The sequence below is a fragment of the Nannobrachium achirus genome (genome assembly GCF_963921795.1).
Source record: "Nannobrachium achirus genome assembly, chromosome: 6".
In the NCBI taxonomy this organism is placed as follows: Eukaryota; Metazoa; Chordata; class Actinopteri; order Myctophiformes; family Myctophidae; genus Nannobrachium; species Nannobrachium achirus.
Genome location: NC_137815.1, coordinates 13775380 through 13799536, shown reverse-complemented (window position 1 = coordinate 13799536; position 24157 = coordinate 13775380). Strand labels below are relative to the sequence as shown.

The window sequence follows — 24157 nt, the reverse complement described above, 5'->3', positions numbered from 1 at the left end:
AAAGTTTTTTTTTTTCAAAAATATTTTTTTTGGGGGGGGGGGGGGGGGGGGGGGTACTGCAGCTGAAATGCTCTGAGAGCCATTCAAAAATGAGAGAGGCTCTCTATTTTGAGTGGTAATTTAGCCTGACATAAATACTTTTTAAATGCATGGTGTATCACCTTTAACGTTTCCGGCCTGGGATTGATGACATCAGAAATCTCCATACCATTCTCATGGTATACTGCGACCTTCGGTGAATCTGGTCATGTTAACCTGGTGAAAATACTATGCCTTAACCTAAACCTAACCTCAGTAAAAATATGCCTAAACCTAACCCAAACCCTAATGTGTCTAAATTAAAAACCCACCTCATCTCTGAGGGGCTTCACTTCTAGATTGGATTAAACTGAATTAACTAGATATACCATCTATCCTTGCCGCGACCCCCAAAATAATCCTATTTGAACTGGGGACCCCCCCACCCTGACGAGCTCTAAGAGTTGAGGCAATACATTTTGTATAACACGGTTCTATTGTGAAAATAGCAGATCTACAAGCTCACAACGCTTCGAGGCGTTGTGAGCATGCAGATTGGCTATTTTCCACAATATTTGACAATTTGGCCAATGTTTAATTTGTCATTTTTAGAGGAATTAAAATGTCCTTAAATTGTCACTTTAGAAATGTGCAGACACCCTCTATACACTTACACTTTATGTTGGTTTGTTTACTGTTGAGTGAGAAAACAATTTTGCACATTAAACTGATCATTTGGGGACCCCCCAAAATAATCAGGGGACCGCCCTGGGGGTCCAGTCCCACAGGTTGAGAACCAATGGCCAAAGGGACCCATCTGCATGTTTTCCTGTTACATTTAAATCGTTTATTTTGTATTATTGAGACCTTTAAGCTATGCGGTAAAAACAAAAAAAAAGAAAAGAGCATGGGTATGCGTTGGATTGGATATCCTTCATAATCCTAGTCCCGGGTTATGCTTGGTTGGATGTGGTTGTTTAGCACAGCAGAGCTTTGATCTGGTTTTATATGAATCTTATGCTAATATAATGATAGAATGTGGATCATGGCCTGGATTCACACTTGCAGCAGCAGCGTTCGTTGTGTGCTTCTACACTTTGTGGTCTAAAGCAGAGGTTCTCAACCTTTTCAGGCCGCGACCTCCAAAACAATCATATTTTAACTGGGGACCCCCCACCCCGCCCCCACCCTGACGCACAGAGTTGAGGCATTGCATTTTGTATAACACGGTTCTATTGTGAAAATAGCAGATATAGATCAGCTATTTTCACAACTTCTGCCTCTAATATTTGAAAATTTGGCCAATGTTTAATTTGTAATTTTAGAGGTATTACATTTTTTTTGAGTTCTTTTTTTTTCTTGTGCTCCCGAAATTCGGCAAAAAAAAAACAAAAAAAAACGCTAGCCTCGGAAACCCAGACTTCTTTTGGCGATTGGGAGAAAAAAACCTGGGCGATCGTGTTATGATCACTGTAGAATTTCCCTAACCAATCAGAGAGCGTCGCACCAAATGTGTTGACGTCATGACTTAAAGGAGTGTCAATCCCTAACATCCTTTAAATCCGCCCTGAAAAAAATAAAAAACACAGGCGGCAGCCGCTTGAAACTGGTAATAAACTTCTAATACCTCAATCAATCAATCAATATGATTGTTATCCAAAACCTGTTAACTTTGTCTGACCCCTTCCTGCATTTGCTCAATACTACAGTAAATATATTTGCCTTTCTTTTTCTTTGTTTCTTATATTACATTCATTCGAAACTATGACATATGATTCTGAAAAGAAAAAAAAAATCACCTGGAGGATTTGAGCACATTCATGAATCTACCAAGGCAAAATACTAAGGGTCATATTGATGCCGTCACCAGGGAAATCCATGTTGAGAGTTGTTAACTGCTCTATTTGTTGTTAAGTTTTACTTTGAACTTCTTTTTCTTCTTTTGTTTTCCCAGTTTTTGTGGGCTGTTGGTTGTAATGGCTACCAGTTCCCACCTGATGTTGTGTGGGAGTCCAGACCGCTCCAGACCGTACTGAATAACTGCCAGCTTGCATAACGTCTTCAGACTAGGACTCAAGTCTAAGATGTTCAGTTCATCATTGGCTGTTCCGTATGATTTATCTCCTCCAAAGAAGACGATATGATCTCCCACCATGCAACAGCAAACCATGCACCTCCAAAGGTTGTGATAAGTTCTTAAACTTGGAACATTCCCTTTGGCCTCAACCTTCTTCCAGGTGAAGGTCGCTGGACTGAATTTCCACAGATCATGGAAGTCCTTGTTATAGTTCTTCCTGCCACCAAATATGTACAGCTCTCCGTTGTAGGTAAAGGCTGAATGACCCCAGCGTCCTTCTGGGCAAAGCCTTGTAGAAGGCGGTGTTTTCAGCCAGCAGTTGGTCTCTGTGTCAAACACACTGAGGGTGTCGTAGTAGCCCTCGTTCCCCCAGCCCCCAAATACATACATCTTTGAACCGATGATGGTGGCAGAGTGCCGGTATGAAGCAGGTGGAGGAGTTCCTCTGGTGTTAATTAAAGACCAGACCATCGTGGTGGTGTCCAACTTGTAGATATCATTAGTGAGGCCAGTCAGATTGTTGTATCCTCCATAGATAAACATGACGTTACCAAAGACACAGGCAGAGTGGCTGTAACCCCCTTCTGGAGCAGTCCCAGAAACCCTGGGTGTGAGCATTTTATGGGCGTCGACATCAAATGCATAAAGCACCTTGCTGTAGTTCCATGTGTCAGTAACTCCCCCCCAGATGTAGATGAAAGGGTCGATCAGCACAGCTGTGCGGCTGGTGGGCATGGGATGAACCTCAAGGGGACGTTGTCCTCTTCCAGGTGTCTCTGGGGGCAACCTGGTCCAGCATAAAGACACTGTGTTGAAGACATGCACCTCAGTCCGACGCTCGGACTTGATGAAGTCCCCTCTGAAGCAGTACACTTTGTGGTTCACTGCTACAGCAGCATCATACGGTATCTCTGGAAGCCCTTTTAGGTGCACCGTCCAACGAAACATTTCACACAGTAGTTTCTATGTTTCAACCTGCAAGAGAACTCAGTCCTACTGTGTGTCAGCACTTATATAGGTTAGTGGGTCTACGTGTGACGTAGGCATGATGTCACGTGTAGGTCAAGTCTTTGCGGCAGAAACTGACTTGTGACAACCAACAACTCTGACAACTGCTACAGTGGTTGCTACTTGCGCCAGCAGAGCGTGCTAGTACTGCATCCGGCTGCGTATGCATATATGTATGTAGGTAGCTGTGTGTGTTTAAGCCCGTAGCCCAATCAGGGATCAGCATTTCTGTCAACGTCATCATCAACAGCCAATGAGGGACCAGCATTCCTGGTGATGCCAGTGGTGAGCGCACCTCATGGTATACTACTACAACTACCAAATGCTTTGCGCACCTCCTTTCCAACCGGTCGCTTCCGACGGAATTGCCGAGGCAACATTTTAACTTAAATCTGTGTCTCATTTGTTTCTTCCAACTTTCGCCCTATTCACGGCCCGCCCACTCAGCAAATTTCTCAGCAACTTCCTGGTGCTGACATCGGTTTAGAAATGTAAAATATCACAGAAATTGCTGGACTTAAAGCCAACAAATCATTATTTCGAACGGTGAAGTAAATTATAATGCTTTGTGCCTTTTACTATCGTGTGTTCTTGTTCATGCTATGCGTATTTTATACTGTACTATTCGGAAATTGCATTAAATTTGCCATTTCTGTGTTAACTCTATGGGATATTAGTAGTTTTTCCCCTTCAAAATGTGACTTAAGCACCGGGGGGATGCTGAGTGGGCGGGCCGTGAATAGGGCTTATTCCTTTGTACCATTAGTGGAAGTATTCAGATGTTGCTCTTTGTAGTACAGTTAGTAAAAACGCAATATAGGCCTGTATTCAAAGTTATACTATAAACATTCTGGCATCAACATACAGTATAATTATGGCACCAAAGTAAAGATCTTTTTTCTTATTAAATGAGATTGTACTTTTAGTTTTTTAAGCCCTGAATGGATGAACTCCTCAGTAAATGACCCCAGGCCTCTGAGGTATGCAGCATCTCCTTACTGTTCCTCCATCAATATCAACCCATATTTAAATCGATTTCGTGCCACAGACATGAAAGGGTTAATTGTCCAGGGTGGCGGTCGCTTTCTCCGTCCGCGGCAACTCTCTTATTTTGAAGGCCGTAGGTAGATCGAGCTCACAATTCCTACTTGATGATGTTCAAGATTCAGCCGTGACTAGTTCCAGTTCCAAGCGCAAACAATGATCTAAGATGGATAAAAAATAGCATGCACGCTGGTGCACGGATCGTGCACAGATCATGCACAGATCATGCACTACGCATGTGCATGCTTTTCACAGCTTTCAAACAGATAAAAATCAGCTTGGAAATCCGTTCAGGCATTCAGGAGATAAGAGGCTATAATGTGTTCTTCATATGTAAACAAACATGGCTGCCATGTTTGAAATATGTGGTTGGTATGAGGGTTAAACATACAATTTCGCGCTTGCGATCATGCCTACTATATTTTTGGAGGTCCAAAAAATATTTTTGATTATTTTCTTTTTTTTTTCTTCAAAATGGCTGCCAACTAGGGAAACTCGGGCCCTGGCGGCCTCTAACAACGGTAATAACTCGGGAAACTCGGGAGGGGGCAAGATATTGTTTATGTGGTTCTCAAAGGTTAGGCAACGTGTTTGACTAGAATGTAAGTGATCTGGGCCAAGGAGAATTTTGCTTCTTTCAAATCATTTGAAATCCAGTATTTGATATCTACCAAAACAAGTATGGAACCATCATGACTGTATGTATTAATTTAAAGTACCGTGGTGCAGTCGAAAGCAAACTAAAATATGACATTTTTAAATGAATGGGTCATGTAGAAATTGACCTGTAATTGTTTTGTTTATGTTTACATTTTTTCCTTAGAAGAGGCTGATCAAGCAACCTTGAAATAACCTGGGACAAGAAGATAAGGAGCCAACAAAAATGCAGACACAACTTTTGTTTTACATTTTAGGACTTTCATTTCGATCACGAAATGTCAGACCCGTGTTTGTGATAGGTTGACTTCTATCAGCACGGAGCAGTAGCAGGGAGCAAGACTCAACAAGAGCAACAAACAACAGCATGGTAGAAATGATATGCTAATGACATCGAGAAAGAGAGAGAGAGAAAGCACAAGACTGATGAGCTAAACAGAAGAACAAACAGGCGAGGGAGAGAGAGAGAGAGATAAAGAGGTAAAGATATAGTGTGCGAGAGAGAGAGAGAGAGAGTGGGAGTGTGTGAAGAGTATTTTAAGCATCCCATTGTTTATGTGCGGAGCCTGGGTGGCTCCCAAGAGGCCACTTGCATCGTCAAAACCAAGCGCCTCAAATAGTCCATCACCATCCTCAGCAGCACATGCACGATCACTTCCTGGAGGGGTGGGGGCGGGGGCGGGGTGAAATAAAAGGGAATGAAAGACGGCAACTTTGGCATGCACTGTCATCTTTTGTCAAGCCCAATCTGCGTTAGCCTGCGGCCCAGCCCAGAAACCGTGGGCGCGATGTGATCAAGTTCGATGTGAACAATATAACCTTCAGAGGAACAAGTGGGAGGTGGAGCGACGAAGCGCGGGGGGGGGAAAGTGGGACTGAGTTACTAGGGCCCAAGGTGGAGGGGGCCTTAATTATTTTATACTTTAGCTATTGAAAAATAGCAGATCTACAAGCTCACAGCGCGGCACCGAGTGCCGCGCTGCGAGCTCGTAGATCTGCTATTTTTGAAAAGTCGTGAAAATGTGCGCAAATCTTTGAATATTTTTCTAAGCGAACGTTTTTAACTCAAACTTTGCTTCTGGGGGGTCCCTGGAACTAGATATTTTGAGATGTGGGTCCGTGGCCAAATACATATCATTTTGGGGGTCCTCCACACATTTTTTCAATATAAAGCACACAATAATGCGTAATCATGCGTTCCCTGGTCCCCTTATGAAGAACATTCATGGGGGGCCCGCAGTGAATCCTTGTACCCAAGTGCGATGGTGATGATGATGACGATGGCCTCGCCATGGCGGGGGAGGAGGAGGGCTCCGCTGCCTGACACTGGCGATGATCTAATGCCTGTCAGTGGGTGATTATAGCCATTGGCGAAAAGTCTGATACATCATCAGCATTGAACAAAAAAGGACAGATCCGAGCACTCAAAAAAGTTTAAAAAAGGAGGAGAGCGGGCGTAAAAACTGGGTACTTTATTTCATAATAATAAAAGCCAACATGTTTCGACCTCTCTGGGTCTTCATCAGGGCATATATGAGGCAAACAGACAAACAGAAGTCCTTATATACAGAGACTAGCAGAGTTGCAGACACCTAGTCAATCAGCACTCAAGGACAGACACCCAAAATTGCACACGTGTGTGTGTGTGTGAGCAGCACAAAAGGTAATTACATAGGAACAACAGAAACTGGAATGAATCAATTAAGCAATGAGGCTAAATAAAGAGAAAGAAAAAATATATAACAAAACAAAATATATACACTTAAAGCAGTAATATAGTGACAACACCATGAAATGTATCACTGCAAAAGAATGTACTAAAGAAAACACATAAAGTCTATATCCTCATTCAGACCTGGAGGACACAGTGCAGGGAGTGGATCCAAAATGTTTCTCTCTTGTTTAATTTTTTGAGCCGATCTCCGCCTCTGGTTAGCGGTTTAATATGCTCAAGACCAACAATGCGCAACAGAGTATCATTACTATTGTGCGTCATGGCCCCCATCTTTAAGTGCTTAAACCCCTTTAAAACCTTGATACACAATATATATTTGACTCTATTGTCACAATATTGTCTCAGCAAAAAAAGTGTTATTTAACCGTGTAAACATTGACCCCATGATGGTTTATTTAAAAAAAAAAATTACACACTCAGAATGAAGTTAACTAGCCTGGCGTTGCTTATTAGTCTGGACTTGCGAGCAGAGTTTTCATTTCTGAAGGGTGAGTTGCTCTAACCAATCTGGACACGATTGGTTAGAGCAGACCAATGCTGGGCCCTGATTGGTCCCCCATGTTTTGGGGGAGAGGAAATGGATTCACAATTGAGCAGGGCCAGACCCATATTCGCCATGCAAGGGCAAGTTTTTTTGCCCAACCGGATTGGTCTGGTTCCAGGCTAGAAGTAAACAGTCATCATTTTACATTGTGCATATAAACACCCTCAAAATACCCTCTAATCCTGTTTGGGTTCTCTCCATCAGTATGCAGAGCTAGGGACCGTCCACTTATACTGCTTATAAGCCTACTTTTCACCTCCGCATTTCTCACCATTAATCCTCTTTCCAGACACATAATATAATATACCGTATTCAGGCCTCTTCATTGTGTACTCTGCAGGGGCCTATTAGAATTGCTCAAACACGCGGCCCACGTGATTTTTATTGGCTACCACCACAGCTGGTTATAGCCTTCAGGTGATGGTGTGGATTAATTACATTAGCCGCGCTCCCTTACCCCCCATAGAATATATGTGACAGAAACACCACAGCACGGGCCATTAGAATTCAATGAAACCCATAGCGAGGGAAAAAGCAGCAAACAATCAAAAATGTCTTTAATATTCATTTTGCGGCATGCCTGCGTCAGGCCGATATTGACGGTGGAGTGACTGGGGATTCATTAACTCTCAAAGGCCCGGAACGCGCCCGAGTCGCGCTATAGATTTGAACCGCTTTAACCATTATTTTATGCTTTAACTATTGAAAAATAGCCGATATACAAGCTCACAGCGCGGCACCGAGTGCCGCGCTGCGAGCTTGTAGATCTGCTATTTTTGAAAAATCGTGAAAATGTGTGCAAGCCTTTGAATATCTTTGACCCGATCTTTGACCCGACTTCTAAATCCTATCTCTAAATCAGTGGTTCTCAAACTTTTTTCATGTCAAGGACCCCCAAAATTATATTTACGGTATTTGGCCCGCAGACCCCCATCTATGTTGTTCCAGGGACTCTTCCAGAAGCAGAAATTTGAGTTACAAAAGCAGATCTACAAGATCTTGTATATCTGCTGTTTTTCAATGGTCAAAGCGTTCAATAATTCTAGGCCCTAAATGGGTTAATGTCTTCTCCCTGGCCGCCTCCTCTCGCCGAGCCGCTCTTTGCTGCGTCGTCAAACCCACTTATCTCCTGGAAGCAATTAGCCGCTGGAGGCTCCAGTGACCTGAGCCTTTGTTAGACTAACAGGCTACATTAGCATGTCCGTAGCCCGCGCCTTCAGCCTGGCAGTCTTGGCAGCGCCAGAGTCGACGCCAATGTGAACGCTACTGATAAAAAAAAAGAAAAAAAAAAGAAAACAGTGCTTGTGGGGTTAGGGTGTGGGTGTGTGTTTGCAGGGGTGTCGCACCAAATTCTGGGCCCTGGGTACAAGGATTGAACTCACATTTTATGCTTTAACTATTGACAAATAGCAGATATACAAGCTCACACTGCGAGCGTGTAGCACGTTACAAATGTTCACTTAAAAAGTACATATATTCAAAGATTTGCACACATTTTCACGACTTTTCAAAAATAGTAGATCTACAAGCTTGTATATCTGCTATTTTTCAATAGCTAAATTGTAAAATAATTAAGGCCCCTCCACCTTGGGCCCTAGTAACGTCCCCCCCCCCCCCCCTTGTGACGCCCCTGTGTGTGTGTGTGTGTGTGTGTGTGTGTGTGTGTGTGTGTGTGTGTGTGTGTGTGTGTGTGTGTGTGTGTGTGTGTGTGTGTGTTTGGCAGGGTAGTGGTGTGAATAATGAAAACAAGGAGCAGAATAACTAAAAAGAAAACAAAAATCAACTGGCTACTGGCAGTGTGGCCAATGGGATTGATGCAGCAACAGCATGAAGGCTTTACTTTATGAATACTGTGTGTGTGTGTTTGTGTGTGTGTGTGTGTGTGTGTGTGTGTGTGTGTGTGTGTGTGTGTGTGTGTGTGTGTGTGTGTGTGTGTGTGTGTGTGTGTGTGTGTGTGTGTGTGCGTGCGTGCATGTGTGTGTTTTTTTGGGGGGGAGAGGGGGTGGGTTAATAACTAACCAAGCAGGCGATGTAATAATTTGTAACTATGTTTTGCCTATAAGTTATGTTTTGTTGGTCTATTCGTGTTACGACACGCAAACATGCACAAATTAATGCATAACACTGCGCAAGGCAGCATGAAACCTAGCTAGCAGCAGTCCTTCACTCCAAACACATTGGCAACGAACATGCGCGCATGTATAGCCTATCACACGATACATAATGTATAGTGTACAAATACAAGACAGTTTCCCCCGTTTTAATTTAGCTGAGCTGTGGGATTACAAAAGCACATCACAGCGGGATAATGAGTGACTCGCACATTGTCTGCCGCAGTTTCGCTATTGAAGCTAGAGCACGCGGCAGCGTGGCCTGTGGCACCACAGCACACACTCATACACTACAATGCACTAAAGAGTGCTATTTAAAGCCCGTTTCTGATTTAGCGGGGAATGGGATTTACTTTACTGTCACACTCTATCACAGTCAAACATATACAGTAACAGCAGAAATGAGGAAAAACACGGGGGAAAACTAGAGAAAGTAGAGAGGAACCAGGGCAGAACAACATGCGACAGATACATCTGACTGACTGGCAGGCAGGCACGCTGCCTACCGACGTTTACTAAATACAGAAAACCGCGTTTGCAAGCATTTCGGTGTTTACGCCGGCGCCGACGACACCCGGGCGAACTAAAGTGCACATGCATTATTCATAATTAATGTGCTTTTCTTCCCTTATTTGCCAAATTAACCCATTTAGGCCTAGAATTATTGAATGCTTTAGCTATTGAAAAATAGCAGATATACGAGCTCACAGCGCGGCACCGAGTGCCGCGCTGCGAGCTTGTAGATCTGCTATTTTTGAAAAAGTCGTGAAAATGTGTGCAAATCTTTGACTATATGTATTTTAAAAGCGAACGTTTGTGACTCAAAATTTGCTTCTGGGTGGTCCCTGGACTAAATATTTTGAGATGAGGGTCCGTGGCCAAATACATATCATTTTGGGGTCCTTGACATGAAAAAGTTTGAGAACCACTGACATAGAAACATAGGTTTTTCAAAAAAAACCTTAGAAGGAATTCAAAAGACACTTATAGAATCGGGTCAAAATTAAAATTTCACGATTTTTCAAAAATAGCAGATCTACAAGCTCGCAGCGCGGCACTCTCGCAGCGCGGCACCGAGTGCCGCGCTGTGAGCTTGAATCTGCCATTTTTCAATAGTTAAAGCACAAAATAACAACACGCAATAATGCGTGCCCGGTCTAACGAGCTTAATGGTTTGTTTTCTTGAGAAATGTCTCCTGTCTGGTAGAAGGGGTGGAGGAGCGCTGTCCTCATAAATTTCCCTGGCAGGTTGAGGCACGGAGCGGAGCGATGAGACAGAAACAGCCCAGGATCAAAGGAAGAGAAAAACCATTAGTTCCACCGCCGCTGATATTTACCACTTTCTACAATCACTATACGCACACAAACAGGCTGGCTTTGTTCAAGTTGCAGAAGTTTGTTGTAGCGATGATTTAATGGCCTCCGTCGAGAAACGGACAGCGATTGGTAATAGGGGGTGTTGATACTTGATGATGATGATAATAATAACAGCTCAGATTTATATAGTGCTTTTCTGAGTGCCCGAAGTCCCTTTACAAAAAGAAAAGGAAAGAAGCAACTTTATTTGTAAAAGAAATAAAACAATAAAAAATACATACAAAATTATAAAAGGTTAATTAATAATAACTAGTCCTTGCCCGGGGGGGTGTGCAATGTATATTGTCGTTGTCGAGCAGAGACCTTGTATCTCCAAGTTTCAAATTTGTACGTTCTTTCGTAAATCCCTGCTTCATCATACAAGGCGGTCGCACAATAGTGAAAACAGCAGATCTACAAGCATACAACGCCTCGCACTGCGAGGCGTTGTGTGCTTGCAGTTAGGCTGTTTTCACTACTATAAATATTTTTTTTAACCCTTAAGTGCTGTTCGGGTCATTTTGACCCGTTTTACATTTTCATTTGGAAAAAAAAGGTAGAAGTTAAAAATGTTTCCACCTGAAACTCACTGGCCTTAAAGATTCTTCTGAGATGAACATGTAAAAAAAATATTTTTGCACTACACCCATGCTACACCCCCCTCATATTTTTTGAACCTTAAGTGCTGTTCGGGTCATTTTGACCCGGAAGCACAGAAATACACAGTATTATGCCAAAATACAGAAACACAGTCACCCCCACTTCTAACAACCCCCTTCCGAAGCCCCATTCCGAACCCTCCCCCCCTTCCTATAAGCATGAGCAATATTGCCCAGTATTAAATGAAGTAGTTTTTTTTACATGGATTTCAGCTAAATCAGTAAAAACGCCTAGCTCTTTCAGTGTTTAATGTGATATAGCAAAGCAGAAATGCAAACATTTACCAAATATATCATATGAATTGTTTGGTATTGAGTCAAAGTCAATGTATCATGATGATTTGTTAAGTTAAAATTTATATTAGTGTTGTTTTTTTTAAACCAAATATCCACCGGGTCAAAATGACCCGAACAGAACGAAGGTGTAGTGAATCTGATGATAAATGCAAAACGAACGTTTTTTGGATATACAGGGTTTTCACCCGACAACGACGAGAGTGAACTTATGAGAGTGAATCTCAAGTAATGGTGAAGAACCCAGACGTATCAGTGATGTCAGTCATCTCCAAATTTGGGCAGTGTCTGGTGGTCACCACGCAAAATGTGGACAAAATATTTTCCCAAATATGGATATGAATGACGTCTGACATCATAGATGTCTTATGTTATAGACCACATGAGACTCACACAAAATGTCCATATATGGGCATTCCAAGCTATGGGCTTAATATTGACGACATCAGGGATCTCCATATATGGGCATACAAGAGACAAGGTCGGAATGTGTTTCACAACAATGTGATGTCATAGGTCAGCTACAGTATAGACATATACCGTATGTAGATCAGGGATCTCCATATATGGGCATACAATGGGCATACAAGGGACAAGGACGGAATGTGATGACCTACGGTCGCAATAATAAAATAGGTCCCCCACTCCTTGGGGTGTGTGTTTTTCATATATTCGCAACCCAATCACCAGAGCCTGAGGAAACATTGTCACTGTACTGTGTTTCCAGAAAAGTTCTGGATCACAAAAACATTCCATTTTAGGTGAAATGTGTCCTCTGTATTAGGGCATTCACCAAATATTAGTCACTATTCGACGTTGTTCACCGAAGTCGAATAATTGCTTATTTTATTGTTTTCTTTTTTAAAAATATATAGTTTATAAAGCTTGGCTTGATAGGAAGTCATAAGAATGAGTTGTCAATGCCCCAGGTGGATGAATTTGTTAATGCTCTATACCAGGGGTTCTCAAACCTTTTTAGGCTGTGACCCCAAAATAAACATATTTGAACTGGGGACCCCACCCTGACAAGCACTTGGAATTGTAGGTATTGCATTTAAAGGACAACTTTGTTTTTTTACAACAAGGGTTCATATTTTAGATTAGGGACAAGAAAAAGTGAGTGTTAAAATGTTTTCATTTGCTTCGTTCTATTGTTTTATCGTGTTTACCGTGCTAAAATGTCGGGCATGCGTACGCATGGGGGCATGCGTACAAGTGGCTAAACATGTTTTTTAGACAGCAGTTTCTTTATTGCTATTTACAGTAACACTTCTAGCCCCCATAAATCACATCCAACCATGAAAGGTTGCGTTGTATCTTGGGAATGGGCTTATTCTGTGTAAAATTACATATTTAGCCACTTATACGCATGCCCCCAACCACTGAAATAAGAACCTCTAAAACAATAGAAAGAAGTAAATGAAATCAATTTAACACTCATCTTTTATATTATTTAATCACAATCTAAAATATGAACCCTTGTTGTAAAAAACTAAAGTTGTCCTTTAATGTGACTCGGTTCCGCAGATAAATATCGTGAAAATAGCAGCGTTGCGAGGTGTTGTGAGCATGTAGATCGGCTATTTTCACAATGTTGGCCTCTTGCTTACTTAAAGGAGCTATAATAGTCAACTTTTTTCTTGAAAAACGGATTCTAAAATAAAAATGTTTCGAAAATATTTTATAAAAAAATAAGCTTCATATATGTGTTTCTATTCAAAAAATGACCACAAAAAGCGTAAAATAATGATAAAATAAACATTTTGGCCATTGTCAGACCGACACTTTGTTTACATTCTAGTCTACAGACTAGGATGTAAACAAATTGTCGGCCCTACAATGAAAAAGTTGACTATAGCTCCTTTAATATTGACAGTTTGACCAGTTCTGTCAAATATTCGACTATTCGAAAACTTTGAGGTCGAATAATTCGAATACTAAAAATCACTATTTGTGAATGCCCTACTCTGCATTCATTTACCCAGTCTATAACTATACTACGGTAGGTGTGGATGATGCTGATCAAGAGTGGGCTACAATCTCAGAGCCTCCTCCGTTCTCACTGCGTGTCAGAGCGGCTCTTGCTGTGCTGGCCACGGAACGGCGGGATCCAGCCACCCCCTCACAGAGAGTCCGAGACCTCCACACAGACGGCCTGTCAACGGCATGTTGTCCCAACCAGCTTCATCCTGTTCAACCTCAGGGCAGGCCGCCCCTACCCTACGCCCGTCTCTGTGCCAGCACTGACAGATGCATGGGTGGGCAGCTGGGCACATGCACATGCACATGCACATGCACATGCACATGCACATGCACATGCACACAGTGGTGGAAAAAGCACTCGCATGATTTACTTAAAGTTGTACCATGTAACTTTTTTTATAAAACAAATCTTAAAATTGTCCTAACTGTTAAATCGCTAAAGTTTTAGAACCCCCCACTCCGTTATTTTCAGCTTCTAAAGCCTTCTCTTTATATGTTTTCTATGATCCCTACCGGGGACCGGTTTTCGCGGAAAAATTACTACCGGCCAATCACAGCGAGGGTTATACACTGCCGGCCAATCACAGCGCATCTTGAAGTGGGGTCGCCATATTTGTAGTCGCCCGTGTGTCTCTATACTCAAAAGGTAATCTCGCCTACCAGGCAGGGTGAAGTAGTCCGTTTCTCCGGAATGCCTGAACGCACAGGAACCAGGGACCCCTCTAAAGATAGCTCTCGGCGACGTGGAGGCAGACGCGGGGGTGTGAAGGTACGAAAAACGGCCGAAAGACGCGGTTTCGACCGCGGTTTGCTATAGGGCTAGTGACCACTAGTTGAGCATCTTACACAGTATAGCTTTAAGTAAAAGTATCAATACTGCAATGTAGAAATACTCTGTTAGAAGTGAAAGCCCAAAATTCGAAATTTTCGGCTGAAGTGGTTAATGTATGTTTCGTAATTATAATCACAATCTACAAAGTAACTAATTATTGTAGTGGAGTAAAAGCACAATATGGCCTCTAGATGTAGGTCTAATGGAGAAGTGAAAATTGTAAAGTAAAGTAAAAGTACCTCAACGTTGTACTTAACAGTACTTGAGTAAATGTACCTAGGCCTATTTACTTTCGGGAGAGTGTTTTTTGAAAGGTCTTTCAGTCCGAGTGTAACTGGGTTAAGCACCGTTGGTCCGACCAGTTTTGACATTCACCAGGTTAGCATTCACCAGTGTCGGCAGGTTAGCATTTCACCAGGTTAGCATTCACCAGCATTAGTTTTACTGAGGTTAGGGTTAAGGTTAGATTTACGTGTATCTCCGTCCCCCTGACTTTCATCACCTCCGTGCAGCCAATCACAAGCTTCCGCTGCCTTATAACCCAGTTGCCTTTTTGATACACTGGGACTGAAAGACCTGCAAAAAACACTCTCCCGGTGGGTAGGGGGATTGGAGGAGGGGGGGGGGGCTTGGTTCAGCAGCCACGCAAACATTTACCATCGGCCAGGTCAGGCACTGCAGGCCTTGTAAACAGGAACGGTTGTACAAAAGAGGCGTGTTGAATAATTGATGGGAGGTAAAGACGATCTGGCTTTGGGGGATTTTGAAGCATTGATTCTGGCCAGGAGAGAGAGAGGGAGAGAGAGAGAGAGAGAGACAGAGAGAGAGAGAGAGAGAGAGAGTGTTAGAGAGAGAGAGTGAGAGCGGAGGGAGAGACTGAGAGAGCAACGCTTTTCTGGTGATAACCTTTTATAAGAGCTTGTCTCTTTCATTTAGCAGCCCCCCCACCCCCTCTGTCTCTCTCTCTCTCTCTCACACACACACACACACACACACACACACACACACACACACACACACACAGGGGTGTCACAAGGGGGGGGGGAGGGAGTGGGACTGAGTTACTAGGGCCCAAGGTGGAGGGGCCTTAATTATATTGAAAAATAGCAGATATACAAGCTCACAGCGTGGCACCGAGTGCCCGCGCCGCGAGATTGTAGATCTGCTATTTTTAAAATGTGTGCAAATATTTGAATGTATGTATTTTTTTAAGCGAACATTTGTAACTCAGATTTTGCTCATGGGGGGGGGGGGGGGGTCCCTGGAACTAAATAGTTTGAGATGGGGGTCCGTGGCCAAATACATATCATTATGGGGGTCCTTCACATGAAAAAGTTTGAGCACCACTACTGACATATAAATATAGGTTTTTCAAAGAACAATGAAAATGTTCACGATTTAAAAAAAAAAATAGCAGATCTACAAGCTCACAGCGCGGCACTCGGTGCCGCGCTGCGAGCTTGTATATCTGCTATTTTTCAATAGTAAAAGCACAAAATGTGAGTGAATCCTTGTACCCGGGGCCCAGAATTTGGTGCGACACCCCTGCGCGCGCGCACACACACACACACACACACACACACACACACACACACACACACACACACACACACACACACACACACACACACACACACACACACACACACACACACACACACGCTGGTGTCTGCACACCTTTCTACTGTCTGTCCCTCCTTTTCCTCTGCTGCCTTTCTTTCTTCTCGTCCGTTAGCAGCGCTCTCTCCTTTCATCCTCCCTTTCTATTGAAATGGCACGGATGCCTCCTTGCCACCCATGCCAACATAGCGGGCACAACACCAGAGAGGGAAACAAAGGAACAGATGGCCAGAGAGAGAGAGAGAGAGAGAGAGAGAGAGAGAGAGAGAGAGAGAGAGAGAGAGGGAGAGAAAGAGATAGAGAGGGAGGGAGGGAGGGGGTAATAGAGATGAGAGTCAGGAAACGGCACAGAAGGGGATAAAAAAAAGACATGCAAACATAGGGACAGAAAGAACACAAAAGACAAATGAGCAACGGAGAAAGAGAGGCAGTTGAGAAGAGAGAGAGAGAGAGAGAGAGAGAGAGAGAGAGAGAGAGAGAGAGAGAGAGAGAGAGAGAGAGAGAGAGAGAGAAGCCCTCAGTAAGAAGGGCATTTTAGAACAGGGGTCTTCAACGTTTTCAGGTCAAGGACCCCTTAGTTGAGAGAGAGATGAAGCAGGGACCCCCACAACCTGTTCATAGATTCCATATATAATAGTTTCATCGTTTGACAGCACAATCATCAGTGTATTTTGGGTTCATGTCAATTCATGTTTTCAGATATTTAACCACTTGAACCGTCAATACTTAATAAACTTGACCTTTCACACTGTACTTAGTCTGCTCTTTTTCCCCTCTACACCCAAAGCTCTTTGCCGAAAATAGACGATCTACAAGCTCACAACGCCTGCTATTTTTGGCTAAAGTTCTCAGAATATGGAATATTGTAGATCTGCTATTTTTGGCTAAAGTTCTCAGAATATGGACACTAGGGTTCAAGTGGTTAATATAAAAAATGAGAAAAACGATTTGGAGGACCCCCTGTAGTACCCCTAGGGGTCCCGGACCCCCTGTTGAAGACCCCTGTTTTTAGAGCATTCCATCCCGTGCCCCCCAAGCTCCAAACATCATCAGACAACAACTGATGCACTGTAAGCTGCTGAGTTTCTAGCATTTTACCTGGATATAATTCATTAATGACGCACGCACGCACACACACACACACACACACACACACACACACACACACACACACACACACACACACACACACACACACACACACACACACACACACACACAGTAGCTTCATGTAGGCCTATACATTAAATATATATATACAGTATACTATGGTACACGTTGAGGAATTCTTCCCTTTCTTCTCCTTGCTGCAGGGCTGACAAAATGAGCTGATAGCGTAGTTCGTCAGTTCTCGAAGCCCTGCTCTGTGCTTGTGAAAAATATAACAGTACTGTAGGCCTATATATGGGCATGCACGCACGCACGCACGCACGCACGCACATACGCACGCACGCACCCACGCACGCATGCACGCACGCACGCACGCACGCACGCACGCACACACACACACATGTGCACACAGAGCCTCTGTTGAAAGCCAGTAACTCTCTACTTTCATACTGACCATGTCTGCAGAGACTCACGCTTATCTGGGGTTGTTTCACAGCAGAAAACGGCTTGAAGTCTTATTTTGTTTTTTTTCCGGCAGAGAAAGTACAGGTGCGATGGTCTGACAGTTTTTCTTACACTGACCATTTGTAAATTGCACACAAAATTCCTCGCAATTTTGCAGCAGTCATGCACTTGCCACAGATAATAAATTGCTATTTGCTAATCCTGATGTAAATGGTTTCCTTATCTTGGAAAGTGTTCTCTTTGGTTCCCTGTAGTGTAGATCAGGGGTCTTCAACAGGGGGTCCGGGACCCTCAGAGTTAGTACAGGGGGTCCTCCAAATCTTTGTGTGATAGAAACTTTTTTTTCTCCTTTTTTATATTAACCACTTGAACCCTATATGTCCATATTCTGAGAACTTTAGCCAAAAATAGCAGATCTACGAGCTCAGCGCGAGGCGTTGTGAGCTTGTAGATCGGCTATTTTTGGCCAAGAGCTTTGGTGTTGAGGGGAAAAAGAGCAGACTAAGTACAGAGTGAAAGGTCAAGTTTATTACTTGTATTGACGGTTCAAGTGGTTAAATATCTGAAAACACAAATTGACATGAATCCAGAATACCCTGATCATTGTGCTGTCAAAGGATGAAACTATACGGAATCTCTGAAAATGTTGCGGGGGTCCCTGCTTCGTCTATCTCTCAACTAAGGGGTCCTTGGCCTGAAAACGTTGAAGACCCCTGGTGTAGATCTTATGTGTCTGAAGAAAGCTCAAGTGGAATAGAGATGCATCTTCTTGCAACGTTCCTTCACGTCGTTTCCCCTGGGATGTGAGTGACCCTGTCTCATCCTGCAGTTCAAAACGTGGCTTGTTTTTGTAATGCGGAGTGGCATCAGAACAACAGTGGGCGGCTTCTCTCAGACCGGAGATGTGTGTTTGTTTTGGCACTGGGTGGGTGGGTGGGTGGGTTTCCATCATGAAGCCTGGCCTCTTCATGGTCGCTAGTACGCCGGTCCTCTGTGCTGACACAAAGACACCGCGCTAAGACCCTCATCAGAGGAAATTAGCTGCAGCGGCGTTTGAAAGCGTCCCTCGCTTCGCACAATAGCCAGTGGCCATGCTGAATCATTAGCCCGCTGCTTCTTTGGGGTTGAGTCCAATTATTCTCTCAATCCACCTCCGAACCAAATTGCATTATTGCAATTATATCCGCCTGCGTGACATATTGTCGCGTCGAGGACGGTTGAGAGGGAGGACGGGAGGGTGGGGGGAGGGGGGTAGGCAAAGAGGGAAAGTAATTTCAGATGCATTAACAAGTTCCCATGGAACGTGTGTCCGTTTTAAAAGGGCATTTATTGATTGTGTTTTCCACTGAAATGGACATTTGTATTTACTACATAAATGCCTGTCCTGATCACTGTTTCTCTCACTTCCACACATTGATTAAAACATTTATGTGTCAGCCTTTGTTTTTTTGTTTTTTTTTGTAACCCATTTTCACCCAGTGCCAATTGGAATCCTGGGCTCTGCTCTCCCTCTGCCGTGCCTGGGGAGACAACCTACTGACCTCATGCTTCCTTCTATGCATGAGGAGTCCAAGTTGCTTCTTTTCACCTGACAGTGGTGATTTCCCCGGTTTGGACGTAGCACGTGGAAGGAACACGTTATTCCAACCAGTTCCTTTCCCCTCCATCAGGCGCCCCGGCTGGCCAGGGGGAGGCAGTATACAGACCAGGATGTTTTTGTGAGGGTATCTACATGCAAACTCCACACAGAAATGCCCTATCGCCGACCCCACCTATGGTGTGGGCGCTGATGACGCGGAGGAGGGAACACGCCCACAGCGTCCCCTGGCAGGAATCGAACCCAGGACCTTCTAGCTGTGAGGGCTAACCACCGAGCCACCAAGCCTTTGTTTTGGTTACTGGTCCTTGATAAATAAGAATTTCACTCTAAAACATTAACTATATCTAATAAGAATATGATTCCTGAACGATGATGTGTACAGTAGATGTCCAAGCGTTTATTTTAGAAGGCAATAACAGCATAATCCAAGAATGGCAAACAGCATAGCAAAAGCATGTACGAGAGAGCTGGGACCCGTCCCACCTCGCCGCACGACAGCCAGGTTACTGTGTCTAACATAATGAATACATTGACTTTAAATAGAATATAGGTCCATAGAGGTGGACCGTCCTAAAAATGACACCTCTGACAGACAGCTGTCATCTGACAAGCAATGACAGGAAATAGGAAATCACACTTCTCAAAGCACAGGAAGAAGTCTACACACATCAGGAAGCCTGATTGACCAGGCTCTTCCCATATACACTGTAGGTGCGACCTCACGACACCTTTAGGCTGCCTGACCCACATAGTCAGGGAAAATTAGCAGAATATCTGTCAAATCTGGGAATACATTCCTTACCAAACAATTTCTTCACCAATGTGTTCGTAAAGTTGTCTAGTAACATATCTAACAAAGATTGAAATTCAACATCCCTAGCAAAATGTTTGACAGCTAGGGTAATTCTGGGTCTCATTCACTTACTATACTCTGTACTATAAGGGAAAAAATCACTCCCAAAAATATGCTTTAAGTGGGATGTGAGGGGTCTAACTAGGTGTTTTTAATTATTCTGAATCCATTGCAAGCATTTTTTTTTGCACGAAAAACATTCATTGGGCCAAAAATGGACCCCATACACCTTGTGAAAAGTGATGACTCATCACTAAACCATAGTTTTTTTTGCATCTGATTTTGGCCCAATGAATGTTTTTCGTAAATGCTTGCAATGGATTCAGAATAATTAAAAACACCTAGTTAGACCCCTAAGCATATGGGGGTGATTTTTTCTCTTATAGTACAGTGTATAGTAAGTGAATGAGACCCAGAATTACCCTAGCTGTCAAATATTTTCCTAGGGATGTTGAATTTCAATCTTTGTTAGATATGTTACTAGACACCTTTACGAACACATTGGTGAAGAAATTGTTTGGTAAGGAATTTATTCCCAGGGTTTCATTAAAATTCCCTGACTACACAGCTGAATATGCAAGCAAACATTGATACAGCATCGTAGGCTACATTAAAAAAAACTAAAATACAAACATGTTTAAAACAAAAGCATATCATACATTTCTATTCTATCAGTCCTGTTAATACCTGGTCCTGTCTCTCCTCCCACCCTATATCTTTCTCTCCATTTCTCCCACAGACTCTCTGAAACAAGCTTTTTTGCCGACATGGCATTTCTCAGGCTCGCCAGTCAGTCTGTCACTGCCGATCAGGAGGACACATCGGGCGGTATGTGACAGCATATCAGATCATCGTCCAGTTCTTCCATATTCGATAAAGACTCGTGTCATGCCCGAGTGTCCTGTCAAACCTTCCTGCCAGGTTCTGTCTGCATCAGGTCTGCTCCGACGGCAGATCACAGTCCCCCGCAGGGGCGTCACAAGGGGGGGAAAAGTGGGACTGAGTTACTAGGGCCCATAGGTGGAGGGGCCTGGAATTATTTTATACTTTACCTATTGAAAAATAGCAGATATACAAGCTCACAGCGCGGCACCGAGTGCCGCGCTGCGAGCTTGTAGATCTGCTATTTTTGAAAAGTCGTGAAAATGTGTGCAAATCTTTGAATATGTGTATTTTTAAGCGAACATTTGTAACTCGATTTTTTCTTCTGGGGGGTCCATGGAACTAAATATTTTGAGATGGGGGGTCCGTGGCCAAATATATAATTTTGGGGGTCCTTCACATGAAAAGGTTTGAGCACCACTGACATAGAAACATTAAAAAAAAACCTTAGAAGGATTTGAAATATTCACATTTTCACGATTTTTCAAAAATAGCAGATCTACAAGCTCACAGCGCAGCACCGAGTGCCGCGCTGTGAGCCTGTATATCTGCTATCTTTCAATAGTTAAAGCACAAAATAAGCTCATGGGGGGCCCGCAGTGAATCCTTGTGCCCAGGGCCCAGGATTCGGTGCGACACCCCTGGTCCCCTGTCATGAGAGTCGGCCCCCCTGTCACCGGGAAGCGACAAGCATCACATTGAGCTGTGCTGGCTGTAATGCTAGTACATTACATACACATACTGTAGCTCTTCATTTTCAAAAAGCAGTCTCACCGCTGTTGTGAGGGGGATTGCCGTGTCTGGTTTGCTCAGGATCAGAATGTGCTCCCGAGATCTAAGAAAGGACCAGCCGCCTCCCTTAGATTCCGCAGCTTCAATTATGACTATGCTATGAGTCCCACTACGTAGAAAAACCTTATATAACACGCTGTTGGAGAGGCTACTTTGAAAGTGTAGCGTGTCAAGCAGCGGCGTCAGTTCAGAAGAATCTAAGGTATGGCAACATGACTGGTGTCTTGCACGCGCGCCCTCGCGCGCGTGCAAGACACCAGTCATGTTGCCATACCTTAGCAACAGGCACGATTACAGTACATTTTATTATTTTCCCCTGTAGCCAAGGTATGGCAGCTGCCATGGCTTGCCATACCCAATTGACGCCTCTGGTGTCAAGCAACTCCACTCATGATTTTAAAGTCGCTAAGATACTGTGCATTACAGGATTGTGCAGTGCTAAACAAAGCAGCTTTCTTTAGTACAAAGTCATAAAGTTAGGGCTGCCAAAAACCATCCGTCCCTCTCTCTCTCCTCTCTCTATCTATGTCTCTCTCTCTCTCTCTTTCTCTCTCTCTCACACACACACACACACACACACACACACACACACACACACACACACACACACACACACACACACACACACACACGCACACACACACACACACACACACCCACCCGCATGCACACGGTAAAGTATAGGTAACATTATCATGCAAATTAAAGTCATCTACTACGAAAATTTGAATTTTTACGATCGCTCCTGACTTCGAGAAATACTACTTTGTCTGCAGAAATCCCATAAGCTCGCCAGCGTACTCGGTGTAACCTCTTCTTCAACTCGTGTGACAGGCTCGTGGCTCCGGAGGGAACGCAGGCCCCATCGCACACCCTATCCTGGGCAAGTCCTCTCTCAAGCTCTTATTCCACCTGATCATGCTGCTTTTCATCTTGGCCTCTGCCTCCATCTCTCTTCTCCAGGTGTTCCACAGGAATCCTCTTTTTTTGCTTTTCTCCCGTGGGTTCCTGGTCAGAACCTTGTCTTAGTGGGGGTTTTTCTTCTCCCCCGCAGGGAACAGGCCCGGTGCGCTGCTCATAGGTCGATGTTACTGACTCTGCCTGTCCACCTTATCGGTGAAGTTACTGAAACATCTGGGGCAGTCGGTAGAGGTGCACGCCACATGGGCTTCAGTGCCTGACAGTAGTGAGTCCCCGCTTTGATTTCTGGCTGGCCGGACCATTATTTTTGCAACATGTCACTCGGCTTCTCTCTCTCTCTCTCTCTCTCTCTCTCTCTCTCTCTCTCTCTCTCTCTCTCTATGTCCTGTCTCTTTCCACTGTACCTATTGAATAATAAAGCAGGGGTTTTCAAAGTGGGTGACGGGGCACCCTGGGGTGCCGTGACGGCAGACTGCAGGGGTGCTGCGAGATAATTTGATAATATTTGGAATTTATTTGGACATATTTAGTATCATTTTAGACTTGAAGTACAAAGTTATTTTCAGTCACTTCTAACCAAAATGGCGATTATCTCAACGTTTTCCTCGCAACATAATCACTAAAATATCGTCACTGTCGGGCAGAAACCTCATTATCTCCAAGTTTCAAATGTGTATGTCTTTTGGTAAAGCAAAGCCCTGATTCATCATACAAGACTGTCGCACGAATCTAGTGAAAACAGCCGATCAAGCACACAGCGCCAAGCATCGCGAGGCGTTGTGTGCTTGGTAGATCGGCTGTTTTCACTAGTTTAGTACATTTTATAGATGATAAATACAAAACGAACGGTTTTGGACATACAAGGTTCCACCCGACGATATGCTATAAATATAAGGTGCTGGGAGTGAAAAATTATAATGTAGGGGTGCCTCGGATGAAAAATATATATATTTATGAGGTGCCCTGAGACCAAAACGTTTGGGAACCCCTGGAATAAAGGCTCTGAGCACTGTGAGCAGTAACAAAACAAAGCCAAAAAGTTACAGAAACACAGAAGGAAACCCCCCCAAAACAACCAAGAAGACCCTTTTATTGGACTTATTGGATTTTATTGGATACAGGCTACAGTACATTAGGTCATGTCATATATTGCTGCCACCAGAACAACTTAAACTTTACAACAAAAACAACCACTGCTATCAACTTGTTGACAGAGTTGGGATATCATTTCCAGTGTTACAGTAGTTTATTAAGTCCTTTTTAATACCTAAAAAAAGAAAAGAAGAAAGCAACAAAATGAAAAAAGAGTAAGACCATTACTGCATCAAAAGTAATCAACAAACTATAGGCCTACTATGAAAACTAGTCAAACATAGGCCAAATTGCCAAATAATATAAGAAAGAGGCACAAATTGTGAAAATAGCTGATCACAACGTGATTGCGTTGAGAGGCGTTATGTGAGCTTGGCTATTTTCACAATATTTATCTGCGGAACCGAGTCAAAAATGTAATATGTCTTAACTCCTTTCAAGTACTTGTCAGGGTAGGGAGGTTTGGTTCCCAGAACTTCAAATCTGATTACTTTGGGGCGTCCC

The 24157-nt window shown here is 43.6% G+C and overlaps 1 protein-coding gene across 1 annotated transcript in view; it reads left to right on the top strand.

The window, feature by feature from the left end:
- tafa4b (TAFA chemokine like family member 4b) overlaps positions 1-22721 on the top strand; it is a gene marked incomplete at both ends in the record, with an annotated part of 95687 nt that extends 72966 nt beyond the window's left edge. The window contains 3 exons of the mRNA XM_080727944.1: positions 13577-13761; positions 22475-22603; positions 22695-22721. Of these exons, the coding sequence (XP_080584070.1) occupies positions 13577-13761; positions 22475-22603; positions 22695-22721 (341 nt within the window). The remainder of the gene's footprint in view (positions 1-13576; positions 13762-22474; positions 22604-22694) is intronic.
- Between the last annotated feature and the right edge of the window lie 1436 nt (positions 22722-24157).